The following is a 16,827-nucleotide window of genomic DNA, read 5'->3' as shown; positions in this document are numbered from 1 at the left end:
AGAAATACCAAAAAAGTAACTGTAGCCACTTACTTTGTTAGTCAGGACATAGCGCATATTTCAATAGCACATAAAGGAGAAAATGTGCCCTGCACAGATATCTGTGTGCTAGCCATAGTACATACACGTCTCTCTCATCATGTCATGTCAACTCGAGCCTTCTTCTTCACTATCAGGGAAATAAAGTGCCTCATACCACTTCGAACTGTAAACAAACCACTATTTTTATTCCAGGTTCAAGAGTAACGAGATTCGGTTGAACTAAAGTGATTTTAATTATCTCACCTGTGGCTTATTTACAACCTGCAAACCCGGGGTGGGATTTAATTATGTTAGTGGGGCACAGAGGCTGGTTGTGCACACTAACACCAGCCTCCGTTGCCCCATGGTGTGCCTCCAATCAGAGGGAGGGAAGGGACGCGGGCGGGTAGTGCCGTTACGGAGCAGGCGGGGGTGTGGCGCTAACAGACAGCACATAGCTAAACATTGTGCTGGCGACACGCTGTGTGTCACTATCACTGCGGGGGGTATAGCGGCGCGCAGGGGGATCCTGGAGGCACACCATAGGGCAACGGATGCTGGTGTTAGTGTGCACAACCAGCCTCTGTGCCCCACTAACATAATTAAATCCCACCTCGGGTTCGCTTTAAAACATCAGGGAATTATTGCTATTACAACTGTGTGACAAATTACAGTTGTCTACTTTAGTTGTTTAAAAGTGCAAAACATGAAAAACTTAGTGCAATAAATTGAACAGGTAACAAAATGTAAGCAAAAATCTTTTTTGCAACATTTTTTTTTTAAAAATTGCTAAAGATTAGTGAAATAGGAATTATCAGCAGATGTGTTGTTTTCAGGAGTACTTTCGTTATCCTGCAAACCCTGTTGGAAAGTACTCAACTTGTCGGTTCTCATTAAAATTTGTACTTTGGTTGGAAGCATTGAGAGGACGTGGTGAGTTTGAACGAAGCTCATTCAGAAAAGAATGGGTTTCAGAGCCATACATTTGTCCATGGTCAGCAATTCCTTGCAAAGCATGTAAAGAGCTCCTGTTTTGATAATTGGGCTTGGGCTCAGGGGATTGAATATCAGTACGTGGAGGTAGGGGATTGTACCGAGATGGTCCACACTGTGGTGGTTTTCTAACCTGTACGCGGTATGGCTGAACATCATGTGTTTGCAAGTGAAATTGTTGGTAACTACGTTTCATATCTGCATTCGCAGGTAGATTTCTCGGAGCTGGCGATAGTGAATTTCTTTTTAACTATTTGCCATTCCTGGACATGAAACTCACGTCCAGGAAGCCATGTGCGCTCCTGCGCGTCCACGCGGCCGATCGCGCGCGTGCACGCGCGCTCCCGGCCGGCGGTTTGTTAGCCAGTGAATCAGTGAATCGGGCAACGGTGCCCGATCACTGATTCCTCTCCCCCGCAGAAAAAGCGACAGCTTCTCTCGGAAGCTACGCTTTTTCTGCTTCCTATGTCGCTCTAAGCGTACGTGGTACGCTTAGAGTGACGTCACTGTAAACAACTCATGGCTGCCATCTTGTGGCCAAAAAGTAAACTACATCTAAATGTTAAATAAAAATAAAAATACACATATATTTACAAAAAAAATACAATTTCAATCCCACCCTCCCAAAAATACCCACATAAAATGTTTAATTAAAAAAAAAAAAAAATACATTACAATAAAAAAAAAAAAAACACAAATATTTACCTAAGGGTCTAAACTTTTTAAATATCTATGTAAAGATGAAATATTTCTTTTTTTTTTTTATTATAAGCTTGTAAATAGTGATGAATGCAAAACGGAAAAAATGCACTTTTATTTCCAAATAAAATATTGTCGCCATACATTGTGATAGGGACATAATTTAAATGGTGTAATAACCAGGAGAAATGGGCATATACAATACGTGGGTTTTAATTATGGAGGCATGTATTATTTTAAAACTATAATTGCCGAAAAGTGAGAAATAATGATTTGTTTCCGTTTTCTTCTTATTCTTCCTTTTAAAATGCATTTACAGTAAAGTGGCTCTTAGTAAAATGTACCCCCCAAAGAAAGCCTAATTGGTGGCGGAAAAAACAAGATATAGATCAGTTCATTGTGATAAGTAGTAATAAAGTTATAGGCTAATGAATGGGAGGTGAACATTGTTCGGATGCATGAAGCGAAAAACGACTGAATGCGAACTGGTTAAGTACTGTGCATGCATAGATTGCATTATCAGAATGTGCAAATTCAGGATCCATCGGTCTAGATTGTACCGCATATTTTGGGGGGTCAAAAGTTGGACTAGAAAACTCCTGATTAGTCAACTGACTTACAAGAGGCTGTGAGGTAGAGGGAGTGCGAATATGTGCATAAATGGCATCCAATAATGCATGCCTAAGAGAAAACATATTGGCTGAAGGCACTCGTTCAATCAAAGGTACTAAGCTTTGTGCCAATGATTGGGCTTCACTGAGTGGCTGTTCCTTTAATAACGGTCATACATGTCTTCAAAGAAGACATTAGATCCTCCTCTTTTGCTTTCTTAAAAAAAATTTTTGGTCTGGAATCTACAACAGTAGACTTTTTGGATGCAGTCTTACCAGCACTATCACTAACAACACTTTCCAAATCAGCGTCCTCTACATTTTCTTGTGTAAGATCAATTTCTGCTTCGTCGTCTTTACTGTTCTGTCTAGTAGGTCCTGAGGTAGACATGGAGTGCCTAGAGTCTTCATCCGAAGAAAAAGGAATGTTGTCCTGTGAACTGTTTTAAAACCATGAAAAAAAACTCAACTCTCCACAACTGAAAGGGACACTGCAGGTTGGTCAGGGGAAAATGAGTTGAACTTACCCAGGACTTCTAATGGTCCCCCACAGACATCCTGTGCCCGCGCAGCCACTCACCGATGCTCCGGCCCCGCCTCAGGTTCACTTCTGAAATTTCTGACTTTAAAGTCTGAAAACCACTGCACCTGCGTTGCCATGTCCTCGCTTCCCCTGATGTTGCAGGCGCACACCATACTGGGCCTGCACAGTACACTCCTGGTGCCAACAGCAGGAGGGAGGACACGGCAACGCAGAAGTAATTGTTTTCAAACTTTAAAGTGATCCGGAGGCGGGGCCGTAGCATTGGTGAGTGGCTGTGCAGGCACAGGATGTCTGCAGAAGCCCTGGGTAAGATCAACTCATTTTCACCTGACCCACCGACAGTGTGGAAAAAATATTATTGATCAAGTACACAATTACTCCATTTGCTTTCTTTTTTAAAATACTTACATTGCCATTTCCACAGTAGGTCGCAGGAAACTCATGATTGCTGAGTGTATGTAGGGCTCTCGCTTGGACCGTCCAGACCCACTTCTATGATCTTTTCTCTCTAACTTCACATCCTTCACATAATTATCTCTGACATGTCGCCACTTCAGTTTCACTTCATTCACTAGAAACAAACATGATTAATAAAAAAAAAAATTTGGTACAAAAAAAGAAAAAAAAAAACAATCCTTCTCTAGCCGCATGGCTATACAGTAGCCGGCCTTCAGGATTGTGCAATTTTCCATCTGGTTGGTGCAGATGGTTGCCTTTATCTCCTCTTGATGCTCCTGCCATGTTCTGTCCACACGGATCATAGATTGTGCTTTATACAGTGGCCTAAAATAGGAGGAGTAAGGAAGGTTTCTCAGACAGTACAGTGTGTGGGGGAATTGCCGTTGCTGAGATAACCAATACATCTGCTGTATTGATACCGAAAACATAAGTTATAATAGCTTAACCTATTTTGGTTTCTGGACGTAGAAACTACGTCCAAAAACCATGTGCGCTACCGCGCGCCCCCGCGGCCGATCGCGCGCGTGCACGCGCACTCCCGGCCGCGGATTCGGTAGTCAGGGAATCAATATACCGGGCTATGAAGCCCGATTACTGATTCCTCTCCCCCGCTGTAAAAGCGACAGCTTCTCTCGGAAGCTGCGCCTTTTCTGGCCGTTCCCTTCCTGATGCGCCACTCTAAGCGTGTGTTACGCTTAGAGTGACGTCATGTAAACAAACTCATGACCGCCATCTTGTGGCCAAAAAGTAAAACTACACCTGAAAATGAAAATAAATTAAAATCAACACACATTTACATTATAAATCTATTGTTTACCCCCCACCCTCCCAAAACTACCCAAATAAAATGTTTACTATAAATAAAAAAAACCATTACAATAAAAAAAACAACATGTAAATATTTACCTAAGGGTCTAAACTTTTTAAATATCAATGTAAAGATGAAATATTTCTATATTTTTTTTATTTTAAACTTGTTAATAGTGATAGATGCAAAATGGAAAAAATGCACCTTTATTTCCAAATAAAATATTGTCGCCATACATTGTGATAGGGACATAATTTTAACGGTGTAATAACCGGGACATATGGGCATATACAATACGTGAGTTTTAATTATGGAGGCATGTATTATTTTAAAACTATAATGGCTGAAAACTGAGAAATAATGAATTTTTCCATTTTTTCTTATTCTTCCTGTTAAAATGCGTTTACATTAAAGTGGCTCTTGCAAAATGTACCCCCCAAAGAAAGCCTAATTGGTGGTGGAAAAACAAGATATAGATCAGTTCATTGTGATAAGTAGTGATAAAGTTATAGGCTAATGAATGGGAGGTGAACATTTCTCTCGTGAAAACCACGGAACCTGAATGGGTTAAAAATATAATTTATGGTAGATTATTTTACGTTAATAGATATAATGTACGGTTAATAAATATATAAATGTATTAGGACTGAAACGCTGGATCAATGCCCAGTACTGGAAGGGTTAAAAGCAACCAGAGACGAAGCGCCCTCATGTATTTTACCATATATATCAGTGGGGACATTAGAGAAAACACCTACCCTGCTCTGTTTCATTCTTCACTGCTCAGTCTGCCTGTTATCAGCCCTGATAAAATCCCCGACTAAGCATTCAGTCTGGCTTTGCTCAGGAATCATTATAGCAGAGCTACAAGGGGGCAGGCTTGAGCTTGAAAAGACATCGGAGAAGACAGACTCAGCTATAAGGATTCCTGAGTACAGCCAGACAATGCTCAGTCGGGGATTTTATCAGGGCTTCTAACAAGCAGACTGAGCAGTGAAGAATGAAACGGAGAGCAGGGTAGGTATTTTCTCTAATGTTCCCACTGATATATATGGTAAAATGTATGAGTGTGCTTCATCTCTGGTTCACTTTAAAATGTCCTGATCTCTCCGAATTTTCCTGGTACAATGATTGTGTTTTGTCTTCGACTGGCACATGTTCCTTCTGCATCTTGCAGAGAAGACTGGAGGAATAATCGTCACAAACGACAATTTGCGAGAATTTGTTCTGGAGTCCCCAGCCTGGAAGGGAATCATAAAAGAGAGGTCAGTGTGGCGACTCATCTTGCGCCGATAGTCACGGCTGTGGTTTTTGCATGCGTTCGGTGATCCGCCTGGCAGGATTGCTACAGAAGGGCTGGTAACTGCAAGGGACACACATACTCACTACAGATTTTTACAGTTGAAGATCTGAGGAGTGTGCACAGCTTCAGTGTTGGTAGGGAAGGAGGGGTATAAAGTGTGGCGATCAGAATTGTTTGTATTTCGTTTGCAGGTTGTTGCCGTACACCTTTGTTGGAGATCTCTTCATGCCGCCTGACGACCCATTGGGCAGATACGGTCCAAAGCTGGAGGAATTTCTCAGCACACGGTATAAGCTCAAGCAACAGTTCTGCATTGTACCCGGTTCTGGTTATAGTTCCAGCTCGCTGGCACCCCTATGATGATTGGAGGCTAAAGAGAAAACGTAACCAAGAATTGAACTTCACCCCAATCAGTAGCTGATACCCCCTTTCCCATGAGAAATCTTTTCCTTTTCACAAACGGATCATCAGTCGGCTCTGTATGGCTGATATTGTGGTGAAACCCCTTCCACAGTGTGAGGTCAGGACCATGGTCCTGACCTCACACTGTGGGAGCCTTGTTGCATTGTGGGAAATAACAGCTGTTTCCGGCTGCCAAAATAGCAAGCAGCATCTCCTTCCAATGACATCACCTGCCAGCATGTCACCATGTGATAAATGTCAGAATGTAAATCAGGGAGACGAAAGATCTTACAATGAGCAAACAGTGACTAAATCATTTATACATAAATATTGTAAAAATTAAGCATTTTTTTATTATAATTTTTTTTTATTACACTTCTTTAAATTCAGTCTCAAAGTAAGAAACACTTCACTGATGACATATATAACAGATAAGGGAGTTTATTAGAATAAAACACACTGGACAATGGATTTTGCGGTGCGCAGGCCACTTCCTCGGGTCAATATCTTTGTGTCCTCTCCCAGGTGGAGACAGTTTTGGAAGAGACTCAGATTGACCCAAGGAAGCTGGCTGCGTTCCGTGAAACACGTTGTCCAGTGTTTTATTCCAATTCCCTTATCTGTTTATCAGTGTGAGGTAATTGTTTCTTACTTTGAGACTGAATTTAACCACCATTTTTTTTTAAGTTTCTTAAAATTTGGGCTGCCTCCTCACACCTTCACCCTTTCCGAAGAGGACTAAAACATAAAACTTAACTTTTAATGATCTGTTTTAAAACAAGGACCTGGGTTTGTCATAGAAATAGAAAGTGATACATGGGTGGGGGGATAAGTATCAGTGGTTCAAAAACCATCCACCCCGTTTCCCATTCCTAACTTATTAACTCTACACAAAACTCGACATGTTTCATTTCCTAAGTTGGAAATTTCGTCAGGAGTGAAAGTGCTCAGTGCTAGAGTGCCATAGTGCTAAAAAACGAGTTACATTATATACATTATCACATATCTAGTATAACAAACTGACAGCGTAATGGCCGTAATAACACAGCCTGCTAAAAAACATTATTGAGAAGTTGGCAGTTGAGCACCAAAAAGTTACTAGATTTAAAGACCATCCTGATTATAAGAAATTAGAGGAAAAGTTACAGAAAAAAGTATGGAACCATAAAGAAGGTATTAAAAATAAAAAAACACAAAAAGTTTGTAAGGGACTGTCGTGATTTTAAGAACGGAAAGGTGTATACTTGGAAAGCCCCAGCAAGGGATCCTTCTGTACCTATACCCACCCCGTCAGGGGGTGAGTCAACTACTGAGACTGAATCCGAATCTGAGTCCGAGAAAGGCACAAAGTCAGGGGAACAACCTTCAAAGCCCAAAAAACCACGCGGCAGAGGCAGACCAAAGGGTCGAAATCCCCCCTCGCCAGAGACCTCCAGACAACTCAGGAACAGGGACAAATGGGGTTACAAGTCTCGCCCATGGAGGCGGAGGGAGGAGGAATGGTAACCCTTGACACTACTGACACAATGCGAATTATCAATCTTACAGATTATACGTTGAATCAACGTGAGATCTCCGTCCTCTCTAGGGGTCTGACCTTTGTACCCACCCCTGATTTTGATCTTTTTGATACTGTAAAAGATGTTAATCTATTCGCTAGGAAACTAGCTGTGTACAAGTATATGAACTCTCCCACAATGCAGGCTAAACGATTAGAGGAATTGGATGCTAATGCCCTAGATACCCTTAAAGGACTTGCGAGGCCAAAATCCGGCCCCCAAATGTAAAAAAAGTTATCTACCTGTATGACTTTCTAAGGCACGGAGGACGCCGTCCGCGCCCTCCGTGCCGTTCCGCCGGGTCCCCGCCTCTCAATACGACCCCGAATGGCTCCCGACCCCACGGCCAGGGTCGGGCTCTGCTGCCTGTATAAAGATGGCCGCCGACCCTGGCCGCGGCTGCGCACTCCGCATGGCCGCTACTGCGGCTGCGCAGCACTAGGGCCAACCCCAACCTAGGCTGTTTCCTGTAGCGTGGATCGGGGGGTTGGCCCTAGTGCTGCGCAGCCGCAGTAGCGGCCATGCGGAGTGCGCAGCCGCGGCCAGGGTCGGCGGCCATCTTTATACAGGCAGCAGAGCCCGACCCTGGCCGTGGGGTCGGGAGCCATTCGGGGTCGTATTGAGAGGCGGGGACCCGGCGGAACGGCACGGAGGGCGCGGACGGCGTCCTCCGTGCCTTAGAAAGTCATACAGGTAGATAACTTTTTTTACATTTGGGGGCCGGATTTTGGCCTCGGAAGTCCTTTAATGATCTTTTGGAGGAGAATAGGACCGGGGATATTCAATTGGGAGCACCAAAGAGCAACTTAAAAAGTAAAAGCAAGTTTTGCCCCAGTATTAGTGGTTACCCCACTATTCAAACATTTGTAGATACGGTGGTAAAGGATTTAGAGGACCTGGCAAAATCTAGACACCATACTGAGCATAACCTTAGTAAGAATGAACAGCTTGCCCTAAAAAAATTGATGACTAATGATGATATAGTGATAAAGAAATCTGATAAGGGGGGCAATATTGTTTTACAGTCTCGCGTAGCATACGTTAATATGTGTCATACGATTCTCTCAGATGAAAGACAGTATAAGAAATTAGAAGGGAATCCTACACAGACTTTCTATAAGGAACTTGAAAGTCTGCTTAAAGAGGCTTTGAGAAAAGGTGTTCTTGATGAAATGGATTTTGACTGTATGCTTAATAGGTCCTCTACAGTAGCTACCTTTATGCCCTCCCAAAGGTCAATAAAAATGTATCTAATCCGCCTGGCCGTCCCATTGTGTCAGGTAACAACTGCCTCACTGAACAAATTAGCAAGTATGTCGATTCATTTATGAGACCCTTTGTGGAAAGTCTCCCAGCATACCTACGTGATACTATGGATCTCCTGAACAAACTACATGATGTACATATTGGGGATCAGGTATGGTTGGCTAGTCTAGATGTAGAGGCCTTGTACAATAATATAGACCATAAGTTGGGCTTGAATGCCACCGGGTATTATCTACAATCTAGAAGTGTCCATCTGGCGGAACATTCAGCTTTGATCCTGGACCTATTGTCATTCATTTTGAATCATAATTATTTTCTGTTCCAGAACAAATATTACCTACAGAAGAGAGGTTGTGCAATGGGGACGGCTTGTGCCCTCTCATATGCAAACCTCTTTTCTGGGGTGGTGGGAGGATACAATTGTCTTTGGAGAGGACTTGGCAGTATACACATCTCATGTGATTTTCTGGGGCCGTTTCATAGATGATATCTTCATCTTGTGGGACGGCCCCAGGCATCTGTTTGTGAACAGTTAAATTCTAATGACATTGGAATGTTTTTTACTCACGAGATACACAAAGATAGTATTAATTTTCTGGATGTGCAGATTCGGAAAAATGATGAGGGCGGTTTGGATACAAAGATTTTTCGTAAACCTACGGCAACCAATTCTCTTCTGGAATGGCGACGTTTCCATCCTGAACCTCTAAAAAGGGGTATCCAAAATGACAGTTCCTGCGGGCTCGCAGGAATTGTACTAACGAACCTGACTTTAAAGAGGAGTGTTTAACTCTAGAGAAAAGTTTTATTCCGAAAAATAGGGACTCCCAAAAAGAGAGTGCACAGGCTAGATTGGTTAGCACCTTCTCTAACCAGTCGAATAATGTTAAACGAATATTGGGGAGACACTGGTCCATTTTGAAATTGGACACACAATTGAAAGATTGCCTACCAAGGTCACCCCTAATTACATACAGAAGGGGGAAAAATTTGGGGGACAATTTGACACATTCATTTCTCCCCACTACCAAGAATGATACTGTAACAGCAAGAAGAACTTGGCTAAACTCTAACCCCCCTAAGGGGATGTACAAGTGTGGGAAATGTAAGGCTTGTGCCAATGTTCTTAATTGTAAGAGTTTTGTCGCCCCTAAAGATGGTCGCACCTTTCATTTGTTGGATTTCTTTAATTGTAATAGTGAAGGAGTAGTATACGCTATTCAATGCCCATGCCCCTTGCTTTATGTGGGAGAGACCACAAGAGTCGTGAAAGAAAGAAGTTTAGAACATCTAGGAGATGTCAATCACAAACGTAAAACTTCGGTTGCCAGACACTGCCATGAAAAACATGGCGGTGACCCGTCTAGCTTGAAATTCTGGGTGATACAAAAATGGAGGATGGGACCTCGAGGGGGTAACTTGGACCAGAAGCTGAGACAGCTTGAGGCTCTTTGGATATATAGGTTAGGACGGTACTCTTAGCCCACAGGGCCTCAATGAGGGATTTACCTTTTCTCCCTTTTGATAAATGAAGTTATCCTGTTCTCCCCCTCACACATCCCCAACCCCCATCTCATTGTCTTTATCTCTTATGCCCTTCTGGGCAAACGTTCTGTAGAGTTTATTTTTATTGAGAATACTTACCTTATTTCTTATGTCCATTATCTGGTCCTTTAGTAGGAGTGTGGAATTATTCCCGTTACTCCTGTTTAACCATTCTTTTAAAGGGTTGTGATTGGTACTCCTACCCTTTATATGACAAACAGAATGGTAATTTACAGCGGATATAAATGGGTATTTGTCTGTTTCCACTCCGGGTCCATCTGATATAAATATACATCCTTTGAGATTCTCTCGTATTCTAGTATTATCCTTGGCGTTTTACTAGCTTCCCCTATTTCTGCCAGTTAATGTATTTAGTTCTGATTGATTTTGATCGCTAATGCTTCTTTTGCAATCATTCTGATGCTTTTGGATGCATGTGGCTTTGTATACGCGTTGCCATGCCTACTGGTGCACAGCCTGGTATATATGGCGTATTTCCCATGCTGGGTTTCCGCATCCCTGGCTGTGATCACCTTGGCAACGCGTTCTGGCGTGATTACGCATGTGATGACGCCCTCACATCCGTACACTAGGCGTACATGCGTAACAGGGGTGGGTGTGTTGCGAGTGATGTTGGAGGATAGCGGCAGCCTATTGGCTGCGTAGCCCTGACGTTGGCCTCAACACGCTCGGTCCTATCACGCCCCCAGCCCTCTCCGCCAGACCAATCAGAGAGGCTCAAATACGGACTCGATAATTTATACCTATAGCAGCCTCCTGTTGTCCTGAATTACGGAAGCATTGCATTCTTTATATGCTAAAGATCAGGTAGAGGGGAATGTTCACGTTTAAAGGTCTAATACAGGGGTGTCAAACTCAAATAGGCGGAGGGCCAAAATGTAAAACTTAAACCAGGTCGAGGGCCGACAAGTATATTTACCCCCCCCCCCCCCTTTAGAATGATTACACAACACCTCACAATTTGCACCGCACGTTGTAGCCGCGGTGCAAAAAACAAAACAAAAAAAACACCTTCATTGTAGGTAGGTAGCCAGGTATAGGGGACACCTGTATAGGAAGCCAGGTATAGTTGTCCCCAGTATAGGTAGCCAAGAATAGGTGCCTCCGGTATAGATAGCTAGGCATAGGTGCCCCCAGTATATAGGTTAGCCAGGTATGTGCCCTATAGGTAGCAGGCATAGGAGCCCCAGAATAGGTAGCTAGGCATAGTAGGTGCCCCAGTATAGGTAGCCAGGAAAAGGAGCCCCAGTATAGGTAGCCAGACATAGCAGGTGACCTAGGATCAGGTGTGTTTAGCGGGGAAACAGGAGACCAGGATCATGGGTGGTGGGAGGGGACAGTGTTAGGCAGGTAGTGTTGAGAGCACTGGGAGAAGACATGGAAGAGCAGGATCACATGTACAAGAGTGAGCGTGCTTGCAGAGATATCCAGCAGACGTAGCCGGGTGTAACCGGTCAGAAGGAAGATGTGTAAGCTTTGTTGTTGTGTGTGACATCAGAACAGCAATACCGCTATTATAGCTTGAACAATGATTTTCACAGGGCCGGTTATGGCTACAATGGGGTCCTAGGGCAAAAGTAACCTGAGACCGCCGCCCCCCCCCCCCCCGACTCCACATTCCCAGTGATAGCCAGTACCTGGGACCCCCACATCCCCAGTGATAGCCAGTACCTGGGGGCCCCCCTGACCCCTCCCCCAACATCCCCAGTGATAGCCAGATGTGCTCCCTCCTAATTTTCCCCAGAAACTAGCCAGATGCCCCCCCCCCCAGTGATAGCCAGTACCTGAGGCCCCCTGACCCCTCCCCCACATCCCCAGTGATAGCCAGATGTGCTTCCTCCTAATTTTCCCCAGAAACTAGCCAGATGCCCCCCCAGTATAGTAGCCTGATATCACCCCCATCCCACTAAATTAGCCCTGCCCTGCTCCCCCCTTTCTCGCTGTGGACCCCCCCCCCCCGCAGTGTAAAGAAGTCAGTGGGAGAGACACAAAGCTCCCCAAGTTCCAGGAGGAGCAGCTCAGTCTGTCTCCGCTGTAGTGACTCTGTCCTGCACTTCCTGCTTCTCTGACACTAGAGCTCACACAGGGTAGCAGGAAGTGCAGGACAGAGTCACTACAGGGGAGGCGGAGGGAGCTGCACTGCCTGGAACTTGGGGGAGGTGAGTGGATGCGGGGGCCCTGAGGCAATTGCCCCCTTCACCTATATGGAAGTGCCAGCCCTGGGTATGCAGAATATGGAAGACATGAAATCAAGTAGAGAAAATTTTAAACCCGTCTTGCTTTAGGTTTCCTGGCAAAGGGAGAAGAATATGGCCTTATTAGCATTCAGATGCTCTTTCACTGTCCAATCAACAGGCAAGGGGTGAACCTTCAACCAAACTATACTGCTTCACTACAGTGGTGAAAATCGAGAACACGGACACGTCTTCACAAATATCGTATTTACACGCGGGAGAAAAATCCTGTACACAAAACATTGTTTACCAAACTTTTTTTTAATTCAAAATAGTCTCTTCTTTAAGCACCTAACATTGAAAAAAAACCTAAGAGGACAACACCCTAAAAATACTCACATCATATAAACAGAACACAGAAAGCACGACTGTGTGAATACAACTGAACACATCCGGATTATGGTGGCCATACATGGTACAATTTTTTTCATACAATCTTACCATTTCTATGTAATACAAGGGAACTGCCTAAATTATCCTTTCAATATATTCACTAAATTTACTCTTATACTACATAGAAATGGTAAGATTGGATGAAAAAATTATACCATGTATGGCCACCTTTAGTGTTGGATATTTTCTGGGGCCTTGTTCCAATACGCAGAGACTCAACCTGAAATGTCTGCAGCACTTCAGGACAAGCTCCTGGGCTTGTTGGTACATTTTAAATTTAAAGTGAACCAAAGAGGGTTCACTAGCGTATTTATACTTACCCAAGGCTCTCTCACGCCCCATGAGCAGCACTGAGTCCCTCGTCGTCCTCCTTGGCCCCACCGTTAAGTCGATAGGACTCCCAGTAATCTGGGCAGTTGCAGGCTTATGCGCATGCACCCCTCGTTGTGCTCCTGTTCCCTGGAGCGTTCTCTGTCTGCACAGTAGTACTGCACAGGTGCAGAGCATTCCAGGGGATGAGCGCAGCCAAGCCATGCATGCGCAAAGACTTCGACTGGCAGCAACTGACCGGATTACCGGCAGTCATAGTGCCAGAACAGAGGGGGCCGAGGAGGACGGTGAGGGACTCAGAGCTGTTCATGGGCCTGGAGGAAGCCCTGGGTAAGTATAAATTAAGCCTAGAGTACCACCTCTGGCACACTTTAAAAAAAAAAAAAAATTTGTCCAAAATCATTTGTTGTTTGTGCAAGTTCTTCCCGGCATTCTGGAAATCTGCTACCAGAATTACACAGTAATCCGTCGCTTCCTTTTATCTGCTGCATGGGGAGAAGCCACTAGGCATGGCCAATGAGATGCACATAATTTTGAGTTGATTCAGCATTAGGCTAATTTTGTATGCAAATGTATGCAGCTTGAACATGAACCAATCAAATCCTGCTGAGGTAAAATTCAATTGGTACATTTTCAAACTGCATAAATTTGCATACAAAATGTGCGTAATCCTTCATCAACTCAAAATTATTTTCATCTCATTGACCAACCCTGGAAGCCTCCATTAACCTCCTTAGCGTGATCCCGAAAAAAAAGTGTTATGAAAAAAAAACAAGCTGCTTTCGCTAATTCCATGCCTGGGTGGCCACTTGGAAGGGTGTGCAGAGAACACAGCGGCATTCAGAGTTCACCTCTGCTGACTACGGGCATTCGCAGACAGTCTTTCCGGGTCCTCTGAGGCTCCCCATCCCCCAGTTGAGGTCGCTATTTGTCACATGACGATCGGTGATCTTATAGCGATATAGTATCCCCTGGAGTATAGGAGGAAGAAATGCTGCGCTGGTCTGGATCCCGTAGTGACAAATTCTGTGGGGAGACTACCTAAAACTGGGGGATCTCTCTCGCATATAGTTATTTCTGCATTTTAGAGTCTAAAAGCAGAAAGAAATGGCACTGCTTTTAGATCCTAGAATCCAGAAATAATCATACCGCCAAGCAGGTTAAAGGACAACTTATACAGCGCAGAAGTGGTTGTTACAATTCTTGTCAGGTGGAAGAGACCAATTGAAGAGGGGGTGCGCATCAGCAGCCCTACTCACGGAGGAGCAGATATTGTAAAGTAGAGGCTCTGCTGAGAATTAACGCAAAATCTAATCATGCTTTTGTTCAACTATTGTTCTACTATTACTATCAGGGTAGTAGCATGTCAAAACTTTCACGACTGTAGTCCTTCTCAAGTGTTATCTAAAATTTAACTTAAAACCATTTTCTTCAACCCTACCTTGTAGATTGAGTGGAAATGTATCAAGGTCACCTTGCTGTGTACTCCACAGAAAGAAATGAACAAAAATTCAAGGAAATCGGCTTTCCGGGGCCACAGACGGCAATAAAAGCTCAACAAACTAGATAGCATACCTAAAGCTTATCTTCACAATGCTGTTCTTTTTTTAAGTTTCCACTAGCTTAGGTGACACTCACACAGAACATAAAGCCATAGCTATCCCTTCCTTCCCTGTAACAACAACTTACATCCTTCGCAGCAGGAATTCCGTCAGCCCTTCGATTTAACTTTTTAACTGCCCTACCTGCGTTATCTTGTTTTAAATCACTTAGGGCAGGGCAGCTTCAGCCAGCTATACACATGCTGCCTAAAGCACAGGAGCGTCTCTCCTCTTCCACCGAGCGGTGCTATAATGCCGACATCCTCTTATAGGTCCCGGTCACATTATATGACTTGTAATCGGGACCCAAAGGAGGATGTCAGTGTTGCAGCACCACTCGGTGGTGGAAGAGATCTGCTCTGTAACGCTGACATCCTCCCTTTGGGTCCTGATCACATTGTTTCATGTGGGGAGGCAGGTAAAAATATAATGAAAGATTGATGAAAGATAAGGAGAGAGGGAGAAGGGTAAAGCTCTGTACATACGCTCAACTGCCATCGCACAAAAACAAAGAGGAATGACTGAGCTGAGAGACAAAAAAAATGTTTTTAAAAAAGTGTCCCAACAGCAGTAAAGGATTATAGGCCGTGGAGACCGATTCACCCTGGCAGATCGGTTTTGATGATAATTCGCCCATATTGTACAAAACTATTGCTTCATTGAAACTGCTAAGGTGTGTTTACTTGCGCTCTTCCTGGCCCTTACTGTCCGCTTGCGCAAACGATCCGATCTTCTGACCATTGCTGCGCTGTCCCTGAATGCAAACATGTCCGTTGTCCATCGCTATCCGCCAGGGACTGCTTGTGTTTAAAGGTCGCCAGTCGAGCTTTAAGTGTACCTGTAATACAAAAATGCCCCTATGGTGTACCTTGGCAATGAGAAGCCTCTGGATCCAAAAGAGGCTTTACCCCTTCCTCCTCTATCCCCCCCCTTCCAGCACTGAGATCCCAGCTTGCGCAAGCGCAGTAGCTCCATCCTGCTCAGCTTTCTTCGGTAAAAGCCGGGCTGGATCAAGGTCAGCGCCACTACCCAGACACGAGCCATCTGCACAGTAGCATAGACCGATCAGGCTCAGCCATTTTTCACCGGTGCGGGACGGAGCTAGTTTGCATGCTTGAGGAGGCCACTTTTCAGGGGGTCTCAGTGGTCTGCGAAGGACAACGAGCAGAGTACCCCATAGGGGAGATTTTTTTTTTTTCCTTACAGGTGCCCTTTAAGCAAGAAAGGAAAGGAGAGAAATAGAGGCAGGGTTTGCAAAGTGTCTCAATGTATTACCATCCCAGCATAAATTCCAGACTGCTTCAGGCAGATTCCAGGCTTTACACGGAATTCCGGTACCAGATGAGTCGGCGGCATTAACATCCACACACTCGGTACATGTGATCACTACTGATAAGGGTTGGTAGAGGGGGGTTTTCAACATACGTCTTTGTAAAGGGTACCTGTGCATCTTACATAAATAGAAGTCTAGTCTTAGATTTGCATGTCCCATGAAAGGAATTTTCAATACAAAAATAAAAATATCATCCACAATGTATTTTCAACATGGTGGATTGTCAAAGTGTTAAAACTTGAAAATTCCATAAAAAAACAAAAGCTCACAGACATCCAGACTGACCGCTGTCAACAAAACTACCAAAACTACACAAAACACAGCATGGCGCTTCTATCAGAAAACATAAATGCGTGACAATGCGCGGGACTTCCTGGCCTCGCGCGTAACAAAAATGTACTTCCTGCGAATTGGCCCACGCCAAGTCCTGTTTCTCAGAGGTAGTCATTTGCACAAACCAGAAATACTCTTGCTGGTATTATAAACCAATAAATAATAATATCGTAAGGTTAGATGATCTCCACCCGCAGCCCAGGTGAAACAAAAAAGGGATGCAGTTCCCAATTGATTGTAAATTCAGAATCACTCCAGTTAAAATACTGAACAACCAATTCCACAGAACTCTGAATGGATGGTGAGCCATCAGTGTGGACAGCATACGGAATGCTCCTTTAATGGTGGCAACTGGCCGGTGTAAGCTGTAAT

General features: G+C 44.1%; 1 protein-coding gene and 1 pseudogene across 1 annotated transcript in view; one reads left to right on the top strand and one right to left on the bottom strand.

Annotated features, from left to right (window-relative positions):
• LOC137538504 (NEDD4-binding protein 1-like) overlaps positions 1 to 16,827 on the top strand; it is a 136,732-nt pseudogene that overhangs the window by 87,051 nt on the left and 32,854 nt on the right.
• Positions 2,467 to 16,827, bottom strand: part of LOC137538610 (uncharacterized) — a gene marked incomplete at its 5' end in the record, with an annotated part of 46,847 nt that continues 32,486 nt past the window's right edge. The window contains 3 exons of the mRNA XM_068260889.1: positions 2,467 to 2,764; positions 3,277 to 3,439; positions 3,527 to 3,651. Coding sequence (XP_068116990.1) covers positions 2,467 to 2,764; positions 3,277 to 3,439; positions 3,527 to 3,651 — 586 coding nt within the window. The remainder of the gene's footprint in view (positions 2,765 to 3,276; positions 3,440 to 3,526; positions 3,652 to 16,827) is intronic.

Source organism: Hyperolius riggenbachi, chromosome 11 (assembly GCF_040937935.1).
Source record: "Hyperolius riggenbachi isolate aHypRig1 chromosome 11, aHypRig1.pri, whole genome shotgun sequence".
Lineage (NCBI taxonomy): Eukaryota > Metazoa > Chordata > Amphibia > Anura > Hyperoliidae > Hyperolius > Hyperolius riggenbachi.
This window is presented reverse-complemented; position numbering and strand designations above follow the sequence as displayed.